The sequence below is a fragment of the Trachurus japonicus genome, chromosome 5 (genome assembly GCF_045865225.1).
Source record: "Trachurus japonicus isolate A0001 chromosome 5, Traja_1.0".
NCBI classification, from domain to species: domain Eukaryota; kingdom Metazoa; phylum Chordata; class Actinopteri; order Carangiformes; family Carangidae; genus Trachurus; species Trachurus japonicus.
Window position 1 is genome coordinate 30767437 of NC_140911.1, and position 21607 is coordinate 30789043.

The 21607-nt window shown below is 40.3% G+C and overlaps 2 protein-coding genes across 2 annotated transcripts; both read right to left on the bottom strand.

Annotated features, from left to right (window-relative positions):
* Positions 1-335: 335 nt before the first annotated feature.
* Positions 336-10638, bottom strand: edem1 (ER degradation enhancer, mannosidase alpha-like 1). Its single transcript, XM_085777391.1, has 12 exons — positions 10045-10638; positions 8229-8301; positions 7669-7772; positions 6288-6459; positions 5149-5332; positions 4852-5026; positions 4225-4345; positions 3948-4118; positions 3776-3849; positions 3243-3339; positions 2054-2239; positions 336-1951 (listed from the first exon to the last, which is right to left on the bottom strand). Exons 1-12 carry the CDS (start codon positions 10512-10514, stop codon positions 1862-1864), a joined length of 1917 nt encoding a protein of 638 aa, XP_085633517.1. The 5' UTR covers positions 10515-10638; the 3' UTR covers positions 336-1861.
* A 1532-nt stretch (positions 10639-12170) lies between these two features.
* arl8ba (ADP-ribosylation factor-like 8Ba) lies at positions 12171-21607 on the bottom strand. The gene is made up of 7 exons (XM_085777393.1): positions 21423-21607; positions 17093-17173; positions 16902-16975; positions 16675-16768; positions 16467-16534; positions 14697-14767; positions 12171-13141 (listed from the first exon to the last, which is right to left on the bottom strand). The coding sequence occupies exons 1-7, from the start codon at positions 21543-21545 to the stop codon at positions 13092-13094; spliced, it is 561 nt and encodes a 186-aa protein (XP_085633519.1). The 5' UTR covers positions 21546-21607; the 3' UTR covers positions 12171-13091.

Below are 21607 nucleotides of genomic sequence, written 5' to 3' on the forward strand. Positions count from 1 at the left end.
CCCGACTGATGTCCGTCAGTGTTATCAGTCTTCTCATCTAACTCTCAGATATAAAGTCAAATCTGCATATTTCACGTGACGCAGAATCATAATCAGAACAAGGGGTGGATGGTGTGATATCAGCCAAATAGAAAATGTCCTTGTTATGGCCTGAAGCAGTTTAAACAACACTTGAGAAAATGAACAGGTGTCTCCCAACACCAAAGAAGATACCAGTGAAGTGATGTAACCACGCAGCCGGGGCTCGGACGTCGAGGATGAACCAGCCGAGCCACACCGGAATCAAACGTCACAGTCAACGAGACAACAATTTTACTTTTTTGTAAAAAAGTGTGTGTGTGTTTGGAACATTAACTAATACTCACAGTACAACTGTGCTTCAGTTCAGTGCGGTTGTTCTTCAACCTCAGATAAACAAGATGTAACATCTGCAATATAAATACCTAAGTCTATCCTAAGACATGGTAGGCAACAACATTTCAAGAAAGTTTTTTTTTTTTTAATGAGAGCATTCATTGATTTTTTGTTTGTCCTTTAAACCCTGAGTTCTCACCATATGACAATTATTAGATATGATGTGCAATTATGTGAAAGAGGAACAGCAAATGAGTCTGTGCACTAAGAACGTCCTACAGAAGAATGATGGAAAACAACATTAAAATACATTGTATGGCTTGTTTTGTCTAAAAAAAAGAAAAAAAAGAAGAAGCTTTAGGTCATAATCAGTGTAAAAATGTACATACACATGGAATGACACCTATTGTGCAATATCAACAGTGGCTTCAAAAAAATTAAATCCTCAATGACAATGTTAACCACACTAATATGCACTGTGCAGCATCCACAAAGACCAAGACCATTAGAAGGCACTTAAAAACCGCAAGAGACATCGTGACATCCTGAACCCTCCACGCAAACAAAGTCATGGCACATCTGCAATCTGCCCTTTTGTAAGACATCGAGTTACTAGAAGCCTGAGAGATGATGAGCACTTTTCATCTGTATCTTCAGAAAACAGCGACCAGGCCCGACGGTTTGGGTTCATGTCGTCCGTTACTCCCTGTTGAGTTTTACTTGACAAATGTGCAAAAACAAAAAGCAAAGACAGAAGCTAAATTCTAAAATTGCTGCATTGCGGTTAAGCCTGTTCAAGAAAAAGAGGAATTGTGTTGAGTGAGAGAGAGAGACATGGCAACATGTGTCAACATTTTGGAAAACAAACCTCTGGCTTACAAAAAAGACCAGCGAAGTTCCTACAAGCACCATCTAAAACATGGTACAACCAGAAGCAGGAAGCAGAGATTTACAGTGTGCATAAGTCATCACCTGTTATTGTCTGTTAACGTGCAGCCCTTATGTAAAAGCACTGATCTAGTCAAGTCAATCAAGTGTGAAGAGGCACTAGTCATCATGTTCAGAGGTGAGTTTTTTGTAGGCTATACAGTTTACATGTGTGTGGTTAGATGGCACTGTTCCCATAAACACAATATTATGATTCACAGCTTAGCTGTAATTTCAAACACAGACACGCAACGTATCCACACTCATACCTGAACACACACCTTTTTTGCTCCACAGAAACACAGTTATCCTAAAACCACAATCTCAGTTTATCAGCAGCCCAGATCTAGAGTTGTTTCCCTGTGCTGCTCACCACAGAGCAAAAAAAAAAAAAAAACACCTCCAGGTTCTTTGAATTAATACAGCAAGTGACCAACAGGTTTCCTTTAGTGTCAGTGTTCTGTCTGGATCCTGAGCACCGGGGCATTTTGACCGAGGGTGGGGTGTCCTCTAACCTCACTGCGTCTGCTCCTCAGGAAGGCTGCTTCATGTTCCGCCTCGCCGCGTGAGGTCCTCTCGCTCAGAAAAGTCCCACCATGTGATCGATCTGCCTCATGTAGACGCTCTTCAGTGGCAGGGTGTACCGACGCTCCTCCGGGATCCTGTTGCACTGCAGAGTGAGAGAAAAAAGGAAGGAAAGAAGGTGACTGACGGAAACAGCGGCGAGCAGAGAGTCCGGGAGTTGGGTAGGGAGACAAAGTGCTCTTCTTACGTTGCTGATGTTGCTCGGAGGTGGACGTCTGCTCGGCTCCCTCTCCGCCAGCGCTCCCTCCTCGCACGGAAACAAGTCGTTCCACTGTTTCTCCCTGAAGCGCTTGTCTATAGGCACAATGTGGCCCTCTGTGGTGAAGATGTATTTGTTGTCAGACTTGTGAAGTGGGTTGTCCTCATCAAAGAGCTGCAACAGAAGAGGAAGAAAGGATCTATTTATACGGCAGTATGCACAAAGCTGAGCCAAACGTAGACCTTAAGTTTTTTCTGATGACAGTTGAGAATTGCTGTGTGCATTTCTCATCATTTTCTATTGTTCAACTACATGTAAAATATCAGCTGCAGCAATAATTTGTATTAGCTGAGTGTATTCTGGACTTGAAATATAGCATTGAATCCACTGCAATATACAGTTATCACAGGTTAAAGGAGTATCTACTGTGACATCAGTGTTTCCCACACCCACTCAATAAACATCCAGCCCCACTGCCCACAGGCTGAGGTATAGGGCTTTTAGGTGCAGGGGGCCCAGTTTAGAAGAAGTCTTTACATCCCTTAAAGGGATAGTTCAACATTTTGGTAAATTGGCAATGGGACAATTTGCCATAATCCCTATAGTTTTAGGTTGAGATTCGTTACCTTTAATTGTCGGTGCAAGCTATCTATAGAACGGTGGAGCAGAGCCGCGAGCTGCTCAGAGCTACGCTACAGAGGTTAATGGAATTTGCCAAAATGTTGATGTATCCCCACTGTTCAATGTGTAAGGGTTGATGGGAAGTTGCTGTTTTTGCTGTTATTGTGTTTGAAGTATTGCTAAGTCCGTTAAGTACTGGAATGGTTGAACTGCATTCTATTGTATTAATTGTTGCAGCTGTATTTTGATAATAGAACGATAAATGAACTTGTACCAACCTGCCCCAGGGGACAACAGATGGAAATTACTCTGGCACATTTACATCGATGTTGAAACTGATATGCTGATCAATGTGCACTGTCCCTGTTCAATAAATAAATAATAAAATATTGTTGTTATGTGTTGTCGCAACTGTTGTGTTTTTTTTTATATTTGTCAAACAAGTGCAGTGCTGTGGAAAAGATTTTCCCCTTGGGGACAATAAAAGTTAAAGTGACCATGATCTGATATTCAGATATAACAGCTCTTTCTCTAACATGCTCAGGCGGTGACTGACCAGGTAAAGGTATTTGCAGGTCTCACTGAGGAAGAAGCTCTCCATGCGATCCTCTTTGGATTTGTCCACGACGTGGTGAAGGGTGGCGTACCCACATCTGCAAATCACACAGCTCAGCTCAAATTAAAGATATCAAAGCTGATAATGATATAATATAATGATATAATATAATATCAAGTTTTTTTTCTTTTTCTTTTTTTCTTTTATTATTCACTTATTTCTCACTTGTATTTATGAAAGGAAAGGGAAAAATTGATTGATTGATCGATTGGCTGCTGATGTTTTTTTGTTTTTTTACTTATTTATTCTCTTCTTCTCTTGTTATGTCCTCTCTTATCACAATTTATCTCTTATTTAACTCTACTTTTTTTGGCTGCTGTGTTGCTGTGTTATACCTTTCTTGTCTTGTTCTATGTCATGTCTTTATGTTTGCTTTATGTTTGTTACTTGTATTGCACAATAAAAAAAAACATACATCAAAGCGTTGATAGATACATGTATGTATAAAAAAATATGTATAAAATGATCCACACCTGACTTTGGCATTTTTCTCAAGGCTCTGAAGAATATCCATTCCAACATGCAAGTAGAAAGGATTTTTGGTCGCCTGTGGAAAGAGGAAAAAAAAACAAAAAAACAAACAAACTTGTGAATAAGAAGAACTCACAGACCAGCAGCATCAGTTGTGTGTCTCAGTGTTGTTACCTGGTACAGCAGATAGGTGGACTCCACCAGCTCTGGTCTCAGGGGGTAGAAGAGCACGTCCGGCGCCTGCAGCTGCCAGTTGTATCTCTCTGGCAGAGCCCCGAAGCGCTTCCAGATGGCATAGTAGAAGGCGTGCAGGCAAATTGCATTATCCACATCACCATTCAGCACCTAGGACACACAACAGTAGAGCCTGACTTCAGTTGAACGCAACACAGTTTTTTTATTTTTTATTTTTTTACATGTTTTCACAGAGCCGGAAGTGCAATAATCTGACCTGCAGCCCAGGGAAGAAGGCCTGGAGAGAGTCGATCCAGGTGTTCATGATCTCACCACTGAACATGTTCACATTGACGTAGAGAGGCGGGTCGCCCTCTCCTTCATTACAGGACTCTCTCCTGAAACACAGAAGCAGACAGGGTGAAAAATAGATCTGTTTTATTTTTTTAGTAAAACATGTCTTCATCTTCCATATTTGATTACAAAAAGGCAACCGCAAAAACATTCGTCTGAGCTTCCCAGCTCAATAAGAATAGATGGGATGGCAATGTGCCTTGCTCAAGGGAGAGTTATGCTGAAGAGTTCAGCCACAAGCCTCAAAGTTCATCTTTCCACATTCTTCACAAATGATACTGGGAACTTGTCAGAGGCTTTGACTCCTCCTGTTTCATCAGTCACTCTATTTTTATTGTTTTTTTTTAGCTATTTTTTATTTATTTTTCTTTCCTTTTTCTCCTTTTTTAGAATTAATGTCTTGTCCTAAATGTGTCTCCTTTTATGTGTGTCCAGCAAACAATATGACGTAGGGAGAACGGCTTTTTGCTCCCATGTATAACAAGGTTTTCATGGAAGTGACAATAAAATTGAATTGATTTGAATTAAACTGAATTGAATTGAGTCTCACCCTCTCCTCAGGTGGTTCTGGATGCTCTCATAAGCAGCTTGAAACATCCTGTAGTCCTCCTTCTCGCCAAAAAGGATGTATGATTTGAGCAAATACTCGTAAAAAGAATCCATCCCGGCTCCAAGACCACTCTGCTTTCCAACCCACTGGCCGGTCTGGATATTGACTACATTCCCTAAAAAACAGAAATCACAGAAAGTTCATAGAGGCACGCGCCACATTTACACACCGTAGTCGTTATCAAGCAAGGAAGAAATCAACCAACAAATGTTTTCACGGAGCTACAGCTGTGCATACCTAACAGACCGGTTTCATTGCTCCTCAGGTTCCACAGAGCTTTTACAGCTCGCCTGGCCACCCATTCAAACGTGGAGTCACCAATCAAGCGGCTCAAAATGCCAAACTCCACCAATAGGGACCCAGCTCCTGCAGTACAAGTCTCGTTGATGCTGTCAGGCGGGACCCCGGTCTTCAGGTTCACCTGCATGTAAGATACAGATGAGAACCACAGTATATCCACTGATATAATCGTTGGCTCATGTGTGTAGTATTATGGAAAACTGAATGGAATGGATAACTGAGTCTTAACTGAATCTTATTATGTTTATTGTTATAAAACTATTTATTGTCTAAATTACAATATATCTCCTTGATCTAGCTACACATTATACATACTTATCTATTGTACTTTACCTATTTAATTTAATTAATTAATTAATGATTATTATTATTATTATCTTTTTTATTCTATAATAACTCATTCATTCTTATTCTATTTTATCCTTACACCGATCTATTTTACTTCAACTGCAAACGACTGAGTGTAAGATAGTGTTTCCTCAATGCCTCTAAATTCTAATGTTGTAAAATTCTTGTGTGAATGCATATGTGTGAATGTATGTGTGTTTCCCAATATGTGTCCCCTATGTTCCTTGTTTTTATCATGTGAAGTCACTTTGAGCTGCTGTGGGCATGAAAAGTGCTATACAAATAAAGCCTGATTGATTGATTGATGGAAATCTTTAAAAAGATAAAGACTCTTGCCTGTCTATTGGATTTATTCAAATCTAAGATTTGTAAATGGACTCAGGACTCATACAAAGAACATCATAGTAAGAGCCCAAAGATGAAAACAAGCCAGCATCTTATCCTAGAGAGAGCAACAACTTGGGAGAATCCTCCCCTGGTCGACTGTTGGTGATGTCAGGCGTCATAGATTTAAACTCTCAGGAGTGAAGTTGAGATAATGAGCAGGAATGCTGATAAATAACTTCCACATTACCAGAGTCAAGGACAGTTTACTGTAACTCTAAGTGCAAGTGCAGTTTATCAACTACTGAACTGAATCACACAATCACACAAAAATGTTCTATCTAGTGCATACAGTAGCTGTTGCCTTGTAAAATGTAACTGTGACCCACAACAGTGTGACTCACCCTGGGGTAAGGAATGCCTGTGCTGGTGTTCTCGAAGGCCGGCAGTAGGCGGACAGCCAAGTCATGAGCCAAGTGAAGCAGCTCATTATCGTAACCTTCAAAGCCCACCTTGCCAAACGGATGCTTTGGGTCAGTCAGCAGGATGTGAGCTGAGATAAGGCTTCCCAAGATCCTTCAGAGAAAAATACAATATTATACTAGAGGCAGGTTTGGATTTTTCCATTAATATCATTTTAGACTTCAAATTAAACATATCAAACTTACTTTAGAAATCACCAAAGTTTTACTTTGTTATTACCTGATTTTGTTAAATCATACCTTCCCAATAAAACTAAACTTGATCAGATTGGGTGGGAAATTAATGTTTGCCTTACTTCTCTAAATATTTGTGTATTTGAAGCAAGTTTGTTCATAGTGTTTATTAAGTTTATTGAGTATATTCAGAAAGTGAGAGCAGTCATCTGTCAATTTAACCTGGACAAATTCAGTGAAGGACCAAAGATAAATGACTGTTTGTACCCTGGAACCAGTTGTGAACATAAATATATACACATAGATGCCGCCTCGATGCCTCGATGCCGTGTCTACTTAGGGCCGAGATATACTTGCTGTAAACTACGCGTATGCGAGCTGCCGCGCGTATCCTGCGTCGCGTCACCTCGCGTCGATATGTGCGTTCGGTCGCAGCCGACGCATCAAACGGACGCAGATTACGCGTGGCAGCCATGATGCGCTCGCGTACCCGTAGTTTACAGCAAGTATAACGAGGGCTTTACAGTCAACAGAGGCAGAGGTCTATCAACCATTAAAATATAATGTATATAATATAATATAATTTTAACCAATTTTCAAGCTGTTTGGTTTATTATAAATGTCAGATATATATTTATGATGCAACAACAACAAAAAATTTATATATATATTTTTTTAATATTTATTTTAATTTAAACCTTTATTTTAACTCGTTGGTCACTGAGGTTTCCCTCATTTACAGGGATGACGAGTTAATATTAATATTAAACATACACTTACATACTCAGACACATACCCACATGCATACATACACTGGAATTTGTTCTACAAGGGTCTGACCGGGTCTGACTGCTTGTCAGATGTATATCTATGGTCAGAAACCCCGACCCAAGATGGCGGCCGTGTTGACGTGCCTGACAAGCCCAAATGCGGCATCTATATATCTATGGTTGTGAGGGTTATTACAGAGAATGATGCAGGTTTTGTGTATTCAACGTTCTGAATTCCTGGGACGGAGATGTATATTAAATATCTACAAATCAAAAACTGTTCATTAAAAGCATGTTCATCACTGGATCCCCAGAAAACCACAAAAGCCACTGAATGAAAAAAGCAGCAACATTTTTACCTGATGTTTGCCTCAAAAACTTGCACAGTTGAGTCCTTGTCAAAAGATACAGTATCTATAACCAGCTTGACGGCTCTCTGGAATTCTGTCACATTGCCGAGCACCTGCAGAGAAACACCACGTTATGTAACCACTGTTTATGTACAAGCTGCTCTGACTGCATCATCATGTCTGTCACCATCACTATAGATCATAACTACAGGTTTTCAGTGTGATAATAAATAACAGAATATGTTTATGTACAAAGATTTTTGAGGGGCTTCATTTTCCTAAGCATGTAGCTTGTGAGTGTGGAGAGGTGAAGGAGGCCTCTGGTGCTGATAGCACTGACAGAAGATCTGCTCCACCTGACTCAGAGGAGGTCTGACGGTGGCAGGAAACCCACAAGTTACTACAGAAGAAATGTTAACCACTAGACCACCATGTGTGTGAATGTAGGCCAAAGCACTTCTGCAAAACACACTCATGGTTGAAAATGAAAATGTTTACATGCGCCAAATGCCACTAGTAATAAAAATCAGTAGCAAACTGAAAAGACACATTAAGTGAGTGTAACTTACCAATAGAGTGTCTAAGGTATCAATCAGTGTAAGGGAGTAGTTTCCCAACACGTCATTTATGTTGATGTTTGACCTGAAATGAAAGCAGTGAAACCGATACAGTGTTACTGTACATGAGTGTGAAGAAAACAAACAGATATGAGGTTAAAATCTTATACAAGCAGATGAGTCAGAATTTCAGAACAATTGTAAATGTGATTCTTTTTCTTTTTCCATTTACATTCTTCCCATGATGTCTTATACCGTGAATAAATCAGGGTTTGTGAGAGTATTAAAACAATCATCAAAGGGTGGTTGTTCTCTGTTTTTACATTGACTAGTCAGTTCAGTATCTGACATTATTTTCTCCACTAGTTAAAACTGTTAGGCAACAGTAAGCCCTTCCTCTGCCGAGGACATGGTTTCGAGCCACCAAGGTTTGCAGTCTGTTTGTATTTATCTACAGTAGCTCTGTCCCCATTATGAGAAGAGAAGACTGACATTTTTTTTTGCCTCAGAAGAAATCCAGTGCAATTGACTGTATTTAGGTGGCAGAAAAAATAACAGAGGCTGATATCGGACATGGAGATTGGAGATAGAGGCATAAGGTCTGGGTGGCATAATGTACCTTAACCTCACCTAACCCCACAGTGATTGTATTAGTGCTAACAAACAAGAAAACAGTTATGCCTGATTGTCAAAGACAGCCATTAGATGACACACCCAAATCAGTCAGAGTGCTCATTATTTCTATCGTGCATTTCAGTTTCTATATTCTGCACAAGTGAATAAAGTGAATAGATGTGAGAACTATACAAATGCACACTGAAGCTACAGTAACGCTGCGAAACTGCCACAGAGAAACTGAAAAACCAGAACAGTATTTCAATTCATTTGGATATGAATACACTTTCTGCAACTGCTGGACTTTGGGGGATTATTACCAGACACTCCTACTTTACTTTTGTCTTTTCAAAAGGGATTTTTTTTTTTTGGCATTCTGTTAATTTTCTGAAGAAATAACAACAAACATATTTATGTTGATGAGATCTGATTAAATCCATTAACAATTAAATATGGCAATATTATTTGATAGATTGTTAGTAATCAAAATAATAGAAATTAATATTAAAACAGCAAACAAACATCTATGCAGAACTTAATGTACTTTTACTTTTATTGACCAAATACCTTAAAATATTTTGTGACATGTGACAAAGAAAAGGTGGAAATACAAGATGCAGGAATGAAACTTTACAGGAACCAGATTCAAAAATGGGCGTGGTCAGACCCATAGGTGCTGTGAGGTCATCTCTAAAATGTAGGACACTCATGTGTTGAAATGTCAACATGTTCGTGTTGTCACACTGCAGGACAGGTTTTCTCTTCCTGCTTAAGATGAGTAAAAAAAAAGATTGCTCATCATCAAATAATTTAAAGATATTTTTGTCAGTTTTTGACCTGTCAGGTGTTAAGAGTTAATACGGTTATCTTAGTTTTGGACTGTTGAAACAAATTGTAATTGTGGAAGATGTCTTGGTGGATCTGGATTGGATGCAGCCCTTCTTATTTTTTATATTAGATATTAAAATGATGTCTCACTATCCTGATTTAAACAGTTACTCAATGTGATCAGATGGGCCAACAAGTTGTAGGCCTACCTGCATCCTGGTTAGGTGTGTGACGACAACCTGCTCAGCAGCACTGAGAGCAGCAGGATTACACTACACTACCAGCTCATTTGATTACAAAGTGAACACAAACAGCGCGACTTGAACGGGACAGTTAACATGTAAATGGTTAGTCCCAGCGGCGCGTACGGCTTTGAATGACTCACGGGTTTAGTACGTCTGGTCCCCTCCCTGCACAGTCAATGGGATTCAGCTCGTCCTCGGGAAAAGCGTATTTCATGTAATTGTCATATCCGAAGTAGAACATTTCTTTGGCCATGCCCTTCATTTTCGCTTTGAGCGCGTTGGGGAAGGAGCTGTACCTCCGGACGTACTCGTCCTTGTTGCCGTCGAAGAAGCTCAGGTAGGATCTCTTGGGTGACTCCTTGTCAGCCTTTGAACAGGTGGTCGCCGTCTCGTCATATCGGTGTCCGTGTATCCGTTGGGACCACGAGTTACCGCCCGGGTCGGTCCCTTTCTCGTCCCTGAACAACAAGTCCAGTTTGTGCAAATTGAAACTGAGGTGGAAGTTGAACCCCCAGCTAACGTTATGTCCCAAACCGAAGGCTAGCCACAGCACACAGCTGAGGGACAGTCTCAGTACGACTAGACCAACTACTATTGACCTCCATTGCATCTTTGCCCCGGTTCGTTGTTACAACGCATAATTTTTTAAGTCCACACACGCCAACAGGGGAGACGGACAAAGGAGGAATCCTCTGGTTGTCAGGCTAAACTACAAACACTCACAGAGGCGTAGTGATTCCACTTCACACGCTTCCTGTCAACAAAACCAGCCCCTCCCAGATCCCGAGCTGCGATTGGTCATTCCCTTGTGTCGTCACTCGGAGAGTGAGGCAGACTCGCCCGCTGATTGGCTGCAGAGCTGCCAGTCACCATTGCGTCTCGTGGCAATCCTGACGTGTCTGAATTTAACTTCTGCGCCAATAGAAAATAGACACAAGCGTGAAGAGATTATCGGTTCAGGGCTCAGGTTCAGGTAGGTAGATACTGTATCACTGGACACAAGGGGCTGGAAGATTTAAGAGATAGCCTACATTTATTCAGGACGAGATAATGTCTGTATTGAAATAACATCAATATGAAAAAGGACACCAGGGATTTATAGCTATGTGGTAACCAATGCCAATGCGAGACCAATTTCAAGACCATTTTAGTTTTAGTTTAGTTTATTATGGATCCCACCTTGGTAAGGACTATTCTTCCTGGGGTTCCTGTACTCAGTACCAGTACTCATAATAATTATGTTGGCTTGATATTTACATTATTCCTCAGCTAAAAAATTAAGAAAAAAAACAAACATTTTATATAAAATCTAAATCTTAATTGAAACTAAGTTTGGATTGAACAGAAGAACACAGCAAAAAAAACCTGCTAAATTCTTCTACTGTTGACACTGGTGCAACCAAGTTTTGCAGGTGGTTAGGCTACTACAGGTGATTACTACACAAGCATACACAAGTTATTGAATTAAATTACATACTGTAAACCAAAGTGAGTGAACGACAGAGAGACATTTGCGATTTAAAAGAAATATCTTCAGGAAAAATCTCTCGAGTCCAGCTCGACCAAGACCTTGAGAATGTGGTCCATTTGGACCAAGACCGGTCCTACTACAACACTACTCACTAGACAGTGGTGGTGAACTTTGACTACTGATAAAAGTAGGCCTACTTGGTATTTCATGAGGGAGGTTTACTGCAGACAGTGCCACTCAACTCAAAGCTACAGACTCCCTGTTAATACAAGATGATAGGTGTAATAAGGCCACATCTGTGCATGTATAACACAGATCTGAAATCCCTCCAATCACTTTCATGCACAATGCACCACTTGTGGAAAAGGTGTACAAAGCAATTTTATGTATAAATCAAATTTGTTTATGCATTATTATTATTATTTTAGATTTAAATTATTTAGATTTTAATTTATACTACATATTAACATTTTTGCATTAAGTGCACTTTATGAATACAAATGTTCCACCTGCACAAGTATTTCCACTTCATCAGACCACCTCTCAGAACTGTATACACAACCTGAACCTGACTGACTTCTCTGTTGTGTGTTATGAATACATGAGCACAGGTAAAAGCCCATGAACAAGCACAACCCAGGTGTAATCAGCCAGGTAATTCAAAACACCTGTGTACGTGTGCAGGGCTTTGTCTTTATATTATGGTGTCCTATTTGAATACTTTTTCCCAACACTGACTGTTATTCTTCTGTGAGTGGTTCAGAAAGGTGAGGTACAAATAACAGGACAACTGTCTAAATTAAAAAGCATGCCTTTTTATTTCTTGAATGTATTGAAGTGGTGTGTTTTTAGTCTACCCAGGTGGGCACACCTTGCATGCTGCTTTGCTTCAGAGGTGAGAGACATTGCACAAGGCACTTTAAATTCTGCCACTCTGTCAGCATAGAGGCAGCACAAAGGACATCATTCCACTGAGGCAACTTACAAACAGAGGCCGATATGAACCACACAACCCCGTACAGCTTTACTTTTAGTACATTCAGACTTTAAATAGAATCATATACTCATACACGCACATCTCACACCAGTAAAAATCATATTAGCTTGATATTTGTACAGACCTGCTCAAATTGATGTGCTTCAATGCACATTTTTTCTAAAACAGACATGTCTTTGAAAGGAGAAAACCTGATTGAGCTAAGGGTGACAGTCATCAGAGCAGAGCTAAACACAAAAGTGAAAACCTGCATGTCCACATCAGCCATCTCCTGGCATCATGATCCGACTGTGTGAAGAGTTAATGACAGTTGCCATTATGCAAGGCCTGTTTTGACAGAAGAAACCCTCCTTGAAGAGTGTGTAGTTCTGTACCCATGATTAGTTCTACAAACCGCTGGGTATCATCAACTGGGTAATGCCTGAAGGGTGAGAGTCGGTTCTCGCTCCGGGTTAAAGTACAGCTTCACATGACGTATATAATGCCAATTACATTCCTAAAAATTTGGTACCAGAAATTCATTTTTAGTAGTGCATTGTCAGGGTTTGTGAAATTCTCACAAAGTGAAGGGGGGCAGGGGGTAGGGGGGGCTTTGTATGACACAGGCAGAACAGTACAACATGTGAGCTGAAGATACAACTGTACATCATCGCAGAGTGATGAAGGTGTGGCATGACAGTAACATGGCAAACACAGCTGGCAAAACAGCTCCTGCAGTTTCAGCTCCTCCGCGATTTAGAGTGCTGGATGAGCCACTGAAGCGTGATATCTGGAATCAAGAGAAGCTCAGAGTCAGTCTGACAGTCCACTCATGATTAAGACATTTGTGACTTGCAACAAACATTATTGGTACAAACTGTTGTAGCAACACTGAACCGCATTTATTTTAAAGTAGTATACCATCACAGAGAGAGAGAGAAATTAAATAAAATTGCTAAACATAGATTATATTGCTTAGCAATTTTATTCTCCCTGGTGAAATTTTATTCCTTAGATTTGAGATGAGAAGCTCCCCTCTGGCAGGAGGAAGTAGTCCATCATGACCAAAACCTCACAGCACAAAAACAACTTCCTCTCCACTGACCAGGAACCATTAACTACTCTGCACCACACACACGTGCCCCCACCCACCCACACACACTCTGCCACCCATCCGTCACCACCTCCAGGATCTGACATGACCATGGACTGCTGAAGGCCCACCATGAACATCTGCACTGACATGTACATAATGTTTACATTGTATACTTTGTATATTCCTATGATATGTTATATACTGTATATATAATATTCTTATGCGTAGCCTTCTGTTGTCTTGTGCTGCTGTCATCCACCTTGCCTGTTTTCTTTACCCATCACCAAAACAAATTTCTCATAGCTGTATAACTAAGTTGTAACTACCAGGCAATAAATCTGACTCTGCCCAGGGACTACAGGCGGAAATTAGCAATTGTTGCTATAACCTGGCTCAAAGCATCTCTTCTTGTTTTACAAGATTAATGTTTTTTGTGCATTGTCCCTGTTTTAAATAAATACATTCATTCATTCATTCTGATTATTTAGGTCTCGTTCTTATTTATGTTGTGTTTATAAAATGTACATGTCTAACTTTGCTCTTAAACATACAGTATATGTTTATTTTAAAACAATTAAATACAATTTATCTAAATAAATGAAAAAATTAATTCTATTCTGTGTAAATGACTGTTTCACTCATTTACTAACTCATTCAACATCACATCTGAACTCCAGCAGTCCTCTGCCTTAGTTCATAATCCAGATGATCAACAGGTGGCAGTAACATGCCAATATATGATGAATCCACTAACCGAGGTAGAGCAGTGAAGGCTAGAAAACAGTGCTGGAGGTTTGGCTTTTTTTTTTTTTTTTAAGAATCGGCTTTGCAAAGACCTTAAGGGTTTATATGCAGAATTTTTATGAGTAATACCTGGGCTAGCCTAACCATAACTTTACAAGAAAACTCACCAGGGCCTGTCGAAAAGAGTATGACGCACATTAGATAGAACATTATCTTGATGTCATGTTGCTGATCAATCTTAGCATCTTTTCATGAAATAAAAATTAAGCCTAAAGTAGTGTAAGCAGCTTGGATACAGGTTGGGACTGTATGTGGCCTGAGAGCAAAAACCTGAAGAAAAAGTCTGTAAATCACTCACTGCTACTTGTTAAGCTTATTATTTTGAGCACATAATTTAAAAAATTGCATTTTTCAATTTACTTTTCAATAAAACAATTTTGAAAAGTGAGGAGGATGTTCCACTCTGTTCCCACAGGAAAAGCTGCAGTGATTTATTCCAACCTACCAATGTTGTCTTTCTCTTTGCAGGAAATTGAATAGCAGCATATCTCTCTGTCCTGAATAGCTGCCAGATTCCTATTAAGAGGAAAAAATGCATGAACAAATATAAGCATGCATCTGGAGTCATTGTCTAATTCATTCATGTGCAGCTTTCTGTGTATAGCTTCACAAAACTCTGATGCACATGTTCCTAACTTGACAGCTGAAGGAGACAGAGCCTCGGGATAGTTCACCCAAAATTCAAATTTCACTCATTATCTACTCACCCTCATGTGGACTAAGGGCTGGGAGAAGTTTCAGAGTCCTTCGTGGCTTCTCTGAGTTACAGGGGGGCTCGGCGCAGCACTGCATGTCCATATGACGGTTGTGAATGGGCCTCACTTTTCTTCGTCCCAAAAGACACACAAAAAAAAACATCCAAATACCTCCATAGTGCTGGTCTGTAATGTCCCTCTATTGAAGCCCCAACATGAGAAATTGTTCCGAAAAAAATTAAATAAGTCTATGTTTTAAGCTTGTTTGTAGCGGAAGCTCCCAGTGTTGCTCTGCTGGAATCTCGCGCAATTTGCGGAGCCGTGAACTGGGTGTCAGTGCAAATCGCGCGAGATTTGCACTGACACAGGCAAAGCAGTGAACTGAGACACTGGGAACTTCCGCTCCAAACAAGCTTAAAATATAGACTTATTTAATTTTTTTCGGAACAATTTCTCATGTTGGGGCTTCAATACAAGAGGGACATTACAGACGAGCAGTATGGAGGTATTTGGATGTTTTTTTGGTGTGTCTTTTTGGACGAAGAAAAGTGAGAACCATTCACAACCATTATATGGACATGCAGTGCTGCGCCGAGCCCCGCTGTAACTGAGAGAAGGCACGGATAACTCTGAAACTTCTCCCAGCCCTTAGTCGACATGAGGGTGAGTAGATAATGAGTGAAATTTGAATTTTGGGTGAACTATCCTTTTAAGTAAGACTTAAAGCAGAAGTAAGTGGTCCGGTCGTTTTCGCTAATGCTGCGTTCCAGGCAGGCTTTTGAAATCGTAAATTACAGCTTCAAGTCACAACTTACGACTTTGTAGCGTTTCAGGCAACCCACTCGTGTTTCTCCGACCTGTTTTACCGGTGAAAGTCACTATAACGGCCACTCGTAACTTCCGACCTGTGAACTCGTACCAGATCGAACTAGTACCACTTCACGGTCGGAAAAATACGAGTTTCCTTGAACGCACCATAACAGTCCTCGTCGCTACGTCACCACATTCACGGCGTCCCTTGGCTGCACACACAGCCCTGCATGCCGTTCTCTCTCCTCATTGGATAAAAACTGTAGGATACGATAAATGTTTTCTCCTCGGCTCAGAGCAGAGCAGAGTGACTGACAGACCCGTGTTTCAGACCAAACACTCTATGTAAGTGATTGCTGTCGGAAGATAGAACTATTTAAGACTTATATTAACACAAATATATCACTTACTTCTGCTTTAACACAGCTGCAGTTTAACAAAGAAATTCAACCGTCAACAGTATGAGCATAAAACTAGTTCAACTGGTGTGGGATTAAAAGACACAAAGCGAGAAAAGTTGTAATATGAAGAGACAAGAAAGATAAAAATAAATAAATAATAAATCCCAAATTATTTGTCCTGTAAACAGGATCATTTTTATGAATCTCTGGTGCAGTTATGATTTTTTTTTAAATTACACAACTATACTGTATGTTTGGTTGTGTTACAATTAAATATGTCAAGAACTTTGTACCATTTTTGACACTTACATTTTCTCAATGAGCTGCTTTTCATCTAGAGCACTGGGAAGATCCCTTTTGTTGCCGAGCACCAGAACCTACAAAAAAAAAAACGACAATGGTAACTGAAATCTGCAACTGCAACAAGAAAATGCTGACAGAACCCACACAGCATTCTGCATTACTGTTGCAGAGGTAACGCCAAAAAGTTCAAAGCGGTTTCTGGGAACAGACTTACAGGAATTCCTTGCAACTGAGGTTTGTCTAATAAATTATGAAGCTCATTTCTTGATGCTTCCACCTTTTCTCGATCTGCTGCATCAACCATGTACCTAAAAGTGAGCAACATTGAAACAGAGAGTAAGATAGAGTTTTGCATACTCACGGTTGCACAGCTGGATGTTTCTTTTATTTAAATGAGCATCTTAATGTATTCATGTCAAAAGACAGACCTTGGATACTTACACGATTGCATTGACGCCCCGACAGTAGCGCTCCCACATGCTCCTGAACCTCGGCTGGCCTCCTATATCCCAGATCTACAGGAATAAGGGCACATCAGCACATGAGCTCCCTGCTTCCAAATGTCACTAACAATGTAATAATCACCTCCTGTGAAACTGAAGGCAATTTCACTGTAGAAATTAGAGATTCACCTTGATGGTGACATTTCCTTTGGCGACCTTCCTCATATTGAACCCGACTGTAGGGATCATGTCTTCACTGAAATGCCCAGACTGAAAGGACAGACAATAGCAAAAGTCATTTCAAACTTAATAAAAATATGTACATCCACAATAGATTAATTAGGGGTCTTCAACGTTTTTCAGGCCAAGGACCCCCAAACTAATGGAGGGATGAAGCAGGGATTATATTAAACTGGGCCTAACACCTTGTATAAACATACCCTAGATTCAAATACTAAGCTATTCAAGCAATACAGAGGTTCATATATATATTCATGTTTTTATTTTAAAGGTACAGTGAGTAAGGTGGCCGTGCCGCTGTCATTTATCAATATACCTTCTTATATCAACAATGTCTGTCAATTAGATGATAATCATGAATACAAGCTATTTCAATTGACGTTTTTATTTAAGCATAAATGTGGAAACAAAATTGTATAATCAACCAAAACCCCCTAGGGGTCACGGACCCCCTGTTGAAGACCTCTGATCTAAATGCATGCACACACACTCTCACATACATAGATTAATTTATCTTATTAGACATCTTTACGTATTTATTGTTATACTGGATATGTCTTGCCTGTTCTATATTTATGTATTTTTTAACTATATGATCTGCCCTGTGTCAGTAGTGGCAAATTAAACTTCATATGTATATGTACAGTGACAATAAAGACTTTGAACTAAAAAAAAAAAAGGCAAAAATGCCTAGTAGTAGTAATTATCAGTTCATATGGTGGACTTACTATCATCTTGAAATACAAAACTCACTATCATCAAAACCAGATTAAAGGAGTAGAGTTTAAAATCCTTATTGTAAAAGGTTAAGGGATTATAGATATGTCACAGAAAGTAATGATGATGTGATTTAGAGCAGGGGTCTTCAGTGTTTTCAGGCCAAGAACCCCCAAACTGATGGAGAGATGGAGCAGGGACCCCCCTACTGTATAATGTATAAAGCTGTGTTTTATAATAAACTGGCCCCAGTGCCAGGTATAAACCTACCTTGTTATTGTGCATTCAATACAAAGCTATTCACATAATACACAGGTTCATATTCATGTTTTCATTTTAAACATGTACAGGTACAGTTAGTAGGGGGCCGTGCCACTGCCATTTATAAACAGACCTTGTTAACTGATACCAATGCCAATATCATGCATGATCATCTGTTATTGACGTATTTATTTTAAACATAAATGAGAAAACTCATAAAAATGTATTTAAGAAAATTGTCTAAACAACCAAATATTTGGCGACCCCCGTGCAGTACCGCTGGGGACCCCCTAGGGGTCACAGACCCCCTGTTGAAGACCTCTGATTTACAGTAGAGTCATATAACTGAGTTTGTATAGCTGTGTCCAATCTTATGAAAAAGCATGTGTTGGTTGGAAAAGCAAAAAGGGTAAACAAACACATAATAAATAGTTTTACACAAACAAGCCAAATGATAAAACACTGTCTCCACATGTTGTGTCTGTAAGCAGACTGCAGTGGGAAGTGGGAGTCAGCACAGGGGCATTCCCCATGTTCCGTCTGCGTGCTCTCTGCTCCCTGCATGTCTGCCGGCGCACACGCATTTCACAGCACAGCACATGACTGGGCCCAGTCACCTGACGAAGCTAAGTGGAAATTAGTGCAGCGGTCTTATGACTGAAGAAGGAGGAACCACCCCCATGCTAAGCATTCACACACACACAGTCACTGGCTAACCGGACAGTTTTTCACACTCTCTTCAACACGAAGGAAGGAGAAGAGACGTGTCCCAACCCCTCAAAACTCACTTCCTCCTCAGACACCCTCAGACGCTCTGTCTGCACAGACCTTCTGTTTCTGTGGGATCTCAAATGTCAATGTTTGTTCGGTGACGAAGTTCAACATGAACAGTAATGGAAAAAGAAATACTTTATTGAATTAGACCAGACCTGCAGCTTAGAATTATCAATCTGCTGATGATTTTATCGATTAATCATTAGTATCAGTAGAAACTGCTTCTCCCAATTTACTTCAGTCTCATTGACATCTTCAGAGGACCTGTTCGTCAAACCAAAACAGATATTCAGTTCACAATGATTAAAAAACCACAAACAAGTACAAAATCCTCCGCAACAAGAAGCTAGAACCAACATATGATCACTTTTACTGTGCCTGATTGATAATCAATTGTTACCGCTTTAGTAGAAATATGTTTCCAGTGGTGTTAAATCTAAATTCCTATCAGTGCAGGGAAACATGTTGAAACAGCCACAGGCCTGAAACTTGGGAGGACATGACAATATTAGAATTCGAGGATTTATGTCTCGTCTTCAGTGACACGTGAGGAATTGCTGATGTACTATATTTTACAACACACCAAATACAGAAGAGAATATTCTTGTGCACCGAGCTACAAGGCTCTGCACCAATGACACGCAGTCAGACTGCACCTGCAACCAGTAAAACTCCATTTGATTGGTTGGAGATGGGAGGTGATGAGCGAAGGAGGAAGGAAGCATTATGTGCACCATCACCACTAACTGATAACAACTCTAGTATTAACCCAAGAGAAGTTTCTCACAGCATGCTGCCTACAGCCATTAGCCAAGAGCATTGCTCCACCACGAACGCCGTGTTTGAGAAACTCCTGTAAAGTTGCACAACAAAAAAAATGTCCAAACACAAAACCCAACAGAGATGTGCTCCTCAGCCTCAGGCGCAGGAGTTACAACACACGTGTCATTTTAAGCATCCAAAGCAGCTACAGAGGTAAATCTGACTTGGTTACAGCTGCAGAAAGAACAACGACAAGTTGTGTTAATACACTGTTAAGAAATGTGGAAAAAAAATACACAGTTTTAAAACGCAGTGACCAATGAGCTTCAGGTCTACCACATGGGCTCTTGATGAATACATGTTTATATTTTGATTTGCAGTAGAGGTTAGTGTGTGTGTGTGTGTGTGTGTGTGATGTTATTATTACTCCTCTCAGCACATTTTGAACTGTCATTATCTGTTGCACTTTGTAGTTTGGCCTTGGTGTCTCGCACTCTTTCTGTGTTTACACAGATCCACCGGATGTCATGATTACTTGTTTTCACAATTAATCATGGTATTAAACACCACAATTAATCAATCATAAAGATTCCTAAATACTGTCACTTTCCAAAAAAGATGACGTTCGAACCATATCGTACCGTAGATGTGCGTCAAAAAAAAAGGTACATGCACGGATTCTGGTCCATAATGTAACATTGAATTGGTAGGAATTTAAATTTTAGCATGTCATTTGTATTCTAATGAAAACAAAACAAAAAAAGGATTAACATAAACGTAAAACAGACAATTTATGACCTGGATATTTCAAACGTTTCCCCTGGGAGATTATATTAATTGATGCTTGAAATATTTTGTGTAAACAATGAGTAATGTAATTATATTTTGACTATATTTGATTGGATACATTCATAGTGTTGTGAAATTAATTAATGCATAATAATTGATACCGTGATTATTTCTCTGACAATAATCGTACCAAGAAAATGTATAATCGTGACATCCCTACCCTGCACCAACCGCCGCCCCCCTTCCCCTGCTGTTAGACCGGCCTGCCCTCCCTTCCCATGAACCAGTCTGCCACCCAGTCCTCCCATTAAGCTGGCCTTCCCTCCCACCAGAAGCTGCCACCATCAGCTCCTGTTAACATGTCCATGTTTTCCACATTCTCTGTTATAAACTGTTTTCTTGTCTATAACAACATCTATTGCACGTCTGTCCGTCCTGGGTGAGGGATCCCTCCTCTGTTGCTCACCCTGAGGTTTCTCCAATTTTTCCCTGTTAAAAGGGTTTTCTATGGAGTTTTTCCTCATATGATGCTGTGTAAAGCCTTTTGAGACAAACTGTTTGTAAACGGACTATACAAATAAAATTGCCTTGCCATTATGGTTAACATGTTTTCCAGTGATTTCCCTGGTTACAGCTTGGTGTAACATTGCCTATGTCACGTGTGTGAGTGTGTGTTTAGCATGCAACAATCACAACACAAGCACCACTTAGCTTACGAGCAGCTAGCTCAGGTGACTTGGTGACACGGATTCAGTTTCAAGTGTGTGTGTGTGTGTGTGTGTGTGTGTTTGTGTGTGTTTGTGTGGATGCTGATGCGTTAAGTCAGTTTTTTGGAGCCACAACAACACAGCCCTAGCTCGGTAGCTATTATCCCATTATTAGCGGTAATGTAGTGGTATTAGCAGCAGCACTGCCCCTAGCCAGGTGGCTAGCAGCAGCAGCAGCAGCAGCAGCAGCAGCAGCAGCTGAGACTTACAGCGATCACGTTAACAAATGTAGTTTTCCCCGAGTACTGGAGGCCGACCAGCGTCAGCTCCATCTCCTCCTTCCAGAACAGAGACCTGAACCAGTCCAGCAGCCGGTTTATGAGCGCCAGCATCTTGAGCTCGGTGTTCACGCTGCCCTGCGCTTCTGTCTCGGCTCTCCCTCCCTGTCAGATGT

Bases quoted from the DNA above. Each gene is read 5' to 3' on its own strand.
- edem1 (XM_085777391.1), bottom strand. From the start codon at position 10,514: ATGCAATGGAGGTCAATAGTAGTTGGTCTAGTCGTACTGAGACTGTCC. The intron at 5,333-6,287 runs GTGAGTCACACT...TCTTACATGCAG, and splicing joins CAGGCATTCCTTACCCCAGG to GTGAACCTGAAGACCGGGGT. The intron at 3,850-3,947 runs GTAACAACACTG...CTCTTTCCACAG, and splicing joins CCACCTATCTGCTGTACCAG to GCGACCAAAAATCCTTTCTA.
- arl8ba (XM_085777393.1), bottom strand. From the start codon at position 21,545: ATGCTGGCGCTCATAAACCGGCTGCTGGACTGGTTCAGGTCTCTGTTC. The intron at 16,769-16,901 runs GTAAGTATCCAA...GCTCACTTTTAG, and splicing joins CGGGGCGTCAATGCAATCGT to GTACATGGTTGATGCAGCAG. The intron at 16,535-16,674 runs GTAAGTCTGTTC...TTTTTTTTGTAG, and splicing joins CTCAGTTGCAAGGAATTCCT to GTTCTGGTGCTCGGCAACAA.